Below are 7,977 nucleotides of genomic sequence, written 5' to 3' on the forward strand. Positions count from 1 at the left end.
CCGCGCCCGCGGGGCTGTGCGGGCCCGTTCGCTCGGCGGCGAGGGCAGCAGCGGGTGCTGCTGCGGCCCGGTGCTCACAGACACCCTGCGGCCTCCTCAGGCCGGGTTTGCCTTTCGTCAGCCCGGCTGGCAAGTTAAACACTCCCGAGCCCGCCCTGACTGGCCCGGGAATGACCGAAAGTCGTATAGAGGGAAAGGAAAATGCCATCTCAGACTTCCACTTGAATTCGCTGCTGTGCAAGCACGCAGGCCTCGTGTTTAGTTATTTACAAAGTTGTGAGAGGTAGTTGGAAGCTTTTAGAAGCGCACAGGGACTGCTGAAGGAAGAAGGCTCCTACGGAAGGGGTGGCACAGGCCTCGCACTGTGTGGCACTTTCGGGCTGGCGTCCAGCGAGTTCTTGTGCATGTAAAAGTACCCTTCTTCGTGCAGCGTAATTTCATAGTCAGCAACCTGCTAACACACATTCCTGTGTGCTTTTTAGTTTTCTGAGATGAAGCGACAGTTTTTAAAGCGTTGTTGTTTAGTAACAGTGGTGACTGAGGAGCTGAACAGCTCCTGTTGGAGCTGGCAAACTGAAGTCAGTTAAAAAAACCAAACAGGTCCACAGTTGCTGTGCTGACTTAGACTTTCAGCACTGCAGTTCTCTCATCTCTAGTAGTGGTGGTTGCATCTGCTAGTGCTTTGCACCAAACACATCAGTGGCTCTAGATGAATTCAGAACTCACATAGTCTGTGACTGCAGAAAAACTGATGCATTTAGCTTTTTGTTACCAATAATCTGTTCACAGCAGTGAAAACAGTCAATACGTGGTTTACTTTTATTAGATGTCTGTGGAAGCAATGGGAGTGGTTATAACAGGGAAGTGGAGTTCACCTTCAAGATTATAAAAACACCCACAGAACAGAAGAACCAAACACACCCCAACCTGCCTGGTCTGCAGCAGAGTGAGAAACTCCTAACTAGCATCTTCAGTTAAAATCCTCAAGTTCAGTGATCAAAAGCTGTTTATTCGTTAGTCTTGTGATGAACAAAGCCCCTTCTGATTTCTTCTGATGAACGTCTTTTCTCTTTTCAATCAGGTTAAATACTTTGATAAAAGAAGAGACTTTTTAAAATATAAAAAGAAGCTTGAAACAGAAGGGTTTCATCCTTCAGATGCTGCTGGGAAGTCTTAGGTACTCTGCTCTCAAAATAAGTCTGGTGAGAACAACTGTGGAAGGAAGAAGCATGAGAAAGTGACAGAAGCTTCTTGAACTCAAGAACTGGTAACCCAACCATCTCCCTGAAATGCAGGCTGCCTCTCTTGGTGCAAGGTCTCATGCATCTGCTGAAAAAAGGTGGTCAGGGACAGCTTTTCTGTTGAGTCAGAGAAATCTGGTGCAGGAGCATTCACAAATTAAGTTCTTGAACATATAATTACTCAAATGGTTTCAGAGGAATAAATGGTTATTTAATTGTAATATACATATTCTAAAGAAACAATAAAATTGTTTTTCCAGTAAGTGAACTGGTTTTTCCTTAAAAAAAAAAAAAGGCCATTTCCCCTCATCCTAAGTATGTGGTGCTGTATTTTAATTTGTATTTGTTATTTACCAAGTATTTAAAAATACATTTAATGTCAGACATCAGTTTATAGTACAGCAGGCATTAGAAAACCAAATGCACGCCATGCATGTGGTCTGTCATTTACGTATTTTGAGTACACTAATATTTTTATAAGTAATAGGAATTTTCATATAAATCAATTTTCAGTTGGTATCTCTGTTAGAATTGTGGCAGGTATTTACTATGATTGAAGTCCACTGAAGATACAGACTGTTTACCGCAGGATTAGTAAGCTTGGCCATGGAAGACATTCAAATGGGGCAGCACAGGTAGTTTTTATTGATGTAACTGAATTCACCTTGCAAAAATTACATAGTGTATCTAGATGCTGGAGGTACTAAATACTTTACTCTGGCTACAGTAAGCCTTGAGTGAGATTATGGGAAGGCACCACTTCAACTTGAACCATGGTCACCACACTTGAAGTTACTGCAGTAAAAATGTTGTGTTTTAGTTTGGGATTGTTTATGGTACTATGCTGATGTTCTAACAGAAAAATCACACACACCACATGCAATATAAATATTTATTTCCAACACAACAGTTTTACTTAAGGAGGTAAAGTATTAAGGCATTTAAAAGTCAGACTGAACTACAGAGAACAAAACATGCAGAAGTCAAAGAGTCCTCATTCACCCTGAGTTTCTGATCCATAGCACCATAGTCAGTCTCCCAGTTGTACTATAAGGCATGAAACTCTTGGCAGTTATTTTTGTTGTTTTTGCTTGATCACTTGTTGCCTTGTGTACTCCCAAATCAGCAGAGCTCCGCTTACGTGGACATTGAGGGATCGAATAATACCCTGCTGAGGAATTTCCACACAGACATCCAGGTGGTGAATCAGGTTTGCTGGGATTCCTTCATGTTCGTTTCTAGTAAAGAAGTAACTTCTATCAGGCAAAATCAGACAGTTGTTCCAGAAAGTATTCCAGAAAGCAGCAGATGCAAAAGTCACAACAGCATCAAAATACAAATGGGGCATCTGTCCTCAATGTAACTGGTGAGGACAATAAACTATTATATTTTTTTAAAAGGCATAATACATTCCAGATACAAAGAAAACATGGGAGACGTGACTAAGCTTTGATGTAGGAAAAGTGCTAGAGTACTTAAGTCTTTAATTCACTGGTCCAGCAATAGCTGAACACCCTGTCTTTATTTCAAAAGTATCCTTATGTAGTGAAACAGCCAGCTGTAGAGGAAGTGACCAGGGCATGAAGTTGCAGGGAGAGCAGGGAAGCTCAACTGCCCACTTCCCATTCAGAAAGGTCTCAGTATGAGGGAATGTCAAGACAGAGGGAAGTCCTGAAATGTAAATGTTTCACGTCTTCAGAATGAGCACACCAGAAGATACCAAAGGTCATCAGTAATTAAAACTTCTTCATTAGAAAAGAACAAAACGATTATGTGAACTCCATTCTGAAGATGAGATACATACAAAAAAGTTTTTAAAAACAGGTATTTCTGCCCACTTTGTCCTAAAATGATTGACAGGCAGACCCTTCCTCCCAGTCTCACTCAATGGCCCAGTAATTCCAGTGGCCTTCTAGCACTTTTCTCTAGATTTGTCACACCTGATGCTTGCCTGTCTATATAGAAACTGATTATGGCTTTTCTCCTCAGTCATCCCAGCCTCTACTTGTACTGCAAAAACTTGCTACTTCATCCTGTGTCTCATCGTTTATTTTGAAAGCCTCTCCCAGCTACACACGCTCCTTCAGTTCCACCCCAGTCCTCACTAATGCAGCAGGGCAAACGGGCAGCCCCTGCTCCTCACTGAGCTCTAGGACCCCAGGATACTGAAGTGAACAGATGACACCTCCATCACATCCGAAGAACTATAATCCATCTTGTTGCTACCTCCACCCATAAAAAAACCCAAGAGTTTTGTATGGATAGGTTATTAAGTATAAGGAGAAGGATCACTCAGTACTTGCCACTTCTCAGCACACAAAGCCAAGTTCTGCAGTTTCCAGAATCGCTTTTTCTAAACCCACCTTTACCAGTGTCACTTGGGTTTCATATGGCCAAACTCTGGTAGAAAGGATGAACTGCGAGAGGTAGACTTACAGAGAAATATGTGTTCTTACCCCAACAGTAACAGTGACTTCTCTGGGAAACAATATTCTGTAAGATCAAAGCTTTTAGCTGTCTGCTCCACACCGATGATAGTGTAACCTTCTGTTTTTTTCTGCTGCAAATAATCAACGAGCTGAGAAGGTTTCACCTGTCCATCAAAAGCAGAGAAAGATACAAATATTTAAATACTGCCACGTATAAACATCTGAAGTTACTGTAAACATCAATTTACTTGGACTGTTTTTTAGATTAATGACTTTTATCCCCATAGACTCTGTCCATATACACAGTGTGCTATTCTAAAAGCTCTTTAGCAATAGCACGAAAGGTTGAGTAATGCCACAAAAATGCACTCTACAAATACAACAAACAAAGGCCTTTGTGCTTCTTACAGGTAAAAGCTGAATACATCTGAATGTAAAAGAAATACTCTTGCACAAGGACAAGGTGCCTAGTTGTTATTTAACCTGGAATCTTCCCAAACTAACAGAACAGCTGGTACTGAGGGTGAGTTGCCTTCCATGCCTGCATTACACAAACTGTGATAGCTCGCAGTGAAGAATTTCTTAGTTGTCATCACCCTACTAAGCTGCTTAGTTGTAGCACATGCCAATTTCTTCATGCAACAGGAACTCTATCACCAGTACACTTCTGTACAAAGTCTAGGCATGACAACATCTGTCCATCAGTATTCTGATATAGGCAAAACACACAAGTATCTTGTTCTGAAGAAAAACCTTAACAGCCTGAAAATACACAAGGTTGGAAAAAAATTAAAAATTTGAACGGAATTTTTCAAACAACAAACAAAGCCGACATTGAAAAAAACAATTATTATAAAATATCAAAACCATCTTTTCTACCAAATACTAAACATACAGGTTGAAACCCTCATATATATCAGCTAGACCATAGGTTCTAAAAGCTTGGCACAGGTTAGCTTCAGGCAAACTCAATCATCCCCACTAAGTTACCAGAAACAACAGACCAAGCAAGATAGATGTTGATGGAAGTGTTGTTCAACTTTTATAAATAAAAATAAATTTATAAATAAATATAAAATAAGTATCAAATAAATAAATAATTTCAACACGCCACTATAAAACAGAGTAAGATTGAACAATGACAGCTCACATCATCAGTTCATCACAGCAATTAGAAATTAAAAGTATTTTAAAAATTATTTTTATGAGGCTGACCCACAGTTTATTCCAAAATTCTCAAGATGAAGTCTCAAGAGACAACAGCAGGAGCTTCTGTTCAATAAAAAAGTTCATTTTGCGAGAGAAAAAAATTAGGATTCTGGATTATGCACACTTTTTATCTATTAAAATGTTTTACCTCAACAAGGGGGAGCCAGTGCTCTGCAGAAACGCTAAGATGCTGAAACTGCTTATCTTGTATGTAATGAAGGCTGCCAACAACTAGTGCAGATGCCCCAAATATTTCACTTGTACGGCACAAACCTACAAACAGAAGAATGAGAGTGACTTTTGTGAGGAATGGTTACTTCAGTCCCCTATTTTTAATTATTTTCAAGTGCTTCTTACATCTGTTCCATGTCACATCATCTTCCATTTACAGAATAGTTCTGTAACTTAGCAGAAAGATGAAATTCATAAAAGCACTATGTCTGACAATGCACTTCTACAATACTAGTTACACAAAGGGGTCAGTGTAAACACCTCAGTAGAGCTGTATGGACACACGCAGCACCAGGCTTGAGAGGAAGACATATTACATCATTACAATGCAGACAGCACCAGCTTGTGGGCTAATTTTTCATCAGCAGTCCCACTGCAGTTTTTTAAACTGCTGAAAACAGCGAGCACAATGCAATAGAGTATTTGTAGGATTTATTATATCACAGCATGCACAATACTGTGGAGGAGTACTTCAATCAGGAATGGGCACTTTCTAAACGTCATGAGAAACCAGTAGGTCTATACAGTTGAAAAACTCAGCTGTGACAAAGAATATAAAACCAGTAAGAAACTGAGCAGGATTTACAGCAAAGTTCTATTTAATTACCGCATGCTCTGTGTAAATAGTTGGGTTTTTTTAATGTAAGACCACTTCTTCTGAAACACGTAGTATTTCTTTTCATTTACCTTTTGCAGGATAATTATCTATTTCTCTAGGCAGTACTTAAATAACATCCTAATTATCAACATAAGACAAAATTAATTCTTATTATCCAAGTGGGCGCTAAAGTCTAAAAATAGAAGTTAAAAAGTGGGCAAGCAACCTTACCTCCTAAATTGGTAGGCTTATCAATAAGTGAAGCTACCACAATCAGTCTGCTGTTTGATTTACCCAGTTTAGCAGCACGATCCTGAAATACAATTTCCAGGTCTGAACTAGGAGTACTGTTCTTCCAGGGTATTATCTTTTTCTGAACATCAGTCCATTCAGTCTGGCCATCTGTTTCAACTGTATTTGAACCTATAAAAACAAGCGTTATTCATATGGATATGCAAGTGGCAGTGAAACTACTACTTCAGTAAAGAAGATCATCTAAATGTCAATACTGAAGACACTGTTAGTAATCTACTGATGGTTTATGGTAGTAATCTAGTTTATGGTATATTATCTGCTTGCTTGGACACAAGACTACTTCAGCCAAAAACCACAGAGAGCAGATTGAAGACAGGTGTATACAGCTACTACATACAAATAATGACATTTAATATAGATTAGCTCTGTTTTACCCATGTCTTGCTGAGACCAGTCACTTGGTTTCAGATCAAGAAGTTCTGCTCGAGAGTGATAGCACTGAAATGTTGGTGGCAAAGGAATGTCAGTGAATCTATCAAACTTTGAGAGCGAGATCCATTCATCCTCAGCAAGCTCCGAGAGGCGGGGAAGAGTGTAAAATATTGTCTGCAATGCAACAAAGTGCTATTAGAAAAAAGCATCCCTACAGCAAGCAAAAAAATATAATCACTTAACATCTGGTAATTTTATCATGCACATCTTTCATCTAGAGTTCTATAATTTTAGTATTTCTCTTGGCACTCGATGTATCTCTCAAATTGCTTTACATACAGTGCAATCTCAAGCTTTCATAAATTTAGTCTCTGCCTCTATCTGATTAGACTGTTTTTAAGGATCTGCATTGATTGCTGTTCTAGAATTTCAGAACAGGAAAGAACTAATGCTATGCTTCTCAGCACAGAGGCTTTGTGAAAATGTTTTACACATAACACTGAAGGGTTTTCAGATGCTCTTATGACCTTCTAGTGAAAAATGAGGACTGATGTGTCAAAAGCAATACAGTCAAAAGCATTACAATCTAATGGTAAAATCCAACTTGGCAGTACTGATGCAGGTAAACACAACTTAGCAAGGAGGAACAAACACACACCAAGGGAAATGCTGCATAAGATGAGTTTAAAATCCAGACATTTTGTTTATCCCAATGTACCCTCAAGATGAAGCTGAAGATGCACCTTGAACACAGTTAAATACTTAAGAAGCATTAGCCTTATTTTGCTTTGTTTCTTAACTTGTTCAGGATTTTAACTTCCTGATTTTGCAAAGTCATATCCAACATATTTAAGGAATATCAGTTAAAAAAAAAATAATTCCTTCTCTTAAAGACAGCACTGTTTGTGTCAAAACATGTTCCTCTCTCCACATTCACGTTTAACTTCTATTTTCAGCCTAGCTCCTCTCTTATTTTTATCTGCACCCTTATTTTTGTCTGCCTTCCCTCAGTGTTTATTAAGCTCTCAGTTATTTAAGCTATAACAAAAAGGACAGCTGAAAAACATGTTCTAAGAGTTATGTAATTGTATCCTGTTCACAAGAAAATTATTTTGTTAAGCAACCTCAAGCTACTCCTAAGAACAGATGTCTCAAGAATCCTAACAAACTACATGTGATTAAGTAGATGCTCTTCAGTTATTAAAAGTAACTTTTCCAGGCACAGAAGCAAAACCCAATTAAGTCCCACACAGATAAGCACATTCATCACACATACCTCCTCTTACTTGACTCAGGTTTTTAACACAGAAATAATTAAGAGAATTAATTAATTAATTGCAGTCTCAGCCTAAAATATATCACAATTTAGTTGAAGCAATTTTTCAGAATTTTGTATGAATAATAGTTGATCATTATTCATCCTATGTTAAATCATACAAAAATAAAAAAAACTAGTTGTAAAACTACACAGATACAGTGATGGACAATAGTCTTGGACTTGCCTCTAGACTATAATCCTCAAGTGGATGAAATGTTGCAAAGAAGAAGTGATCTTGGATTCGCTGCCAGTTCCTTTTAGCAT

At 38.6% G+C, this 7,977-nt stretch overlaps 1 protein-coding gene across 1 annotated transcript in view; it reads right to left on the reverse strand.

Annotated features, from left to right (window-relative positions):
• Window positions 1-2,212: 2,212 nt before the first annotated feature.
• The window catches only part of TARBP1 (TAR (HIV-1) RNA binding protein 1), a 39,897-nt gene continuing 34,132 nt past the window's right edge, over window positions 2,213-7,977 (reverse strand). Inside the window, exons 25-30 of the mRNA XM_010004556.1 lie at window positions 7,898-7,976; window positions 6,398-6,569; window positions 5,940-6,131; window positions 5,028-5,152; window positions 3,698-3,834; window positions 2,213-2,479 (exon numbers count right to left, since the gene is read on the reverse strand). Of these exons, the coding sequence (XP_010002858.1) occupies window positions 2,314-2,479; window positions 3,698-3,834; window positions 5,028-5,152; window positions 5,940-6,131; window positions 6,398-6,569; window positions 7,898-7,976 (871 nt within the window). The 3' untranslated portion in view covers window positions 2,213-2,313. The remainder of the gene's footprint in view (window positions 2,480-3,697; window positions 3,835-5,027; window positions 5,153-5,939; window positions 6,132-6,397; window positions 6,570-7,897; window position 7,977) is intronic.

Source organism: Chaetura pelagica, unplaced genomic scaffold, assembly GCF_000747805.2.
Source record: "Chaetura pelagica isolate M959 unplaced genomic scaffold, ChaPel_1.0 scaffold9, whole genome shotgun sequence".
Lineage (NCBI taxonomy): Eukaryota > Metazoa > Chordata > Aves > Apodiformes > Apodidae > Chaetura > Chaetura pelagica.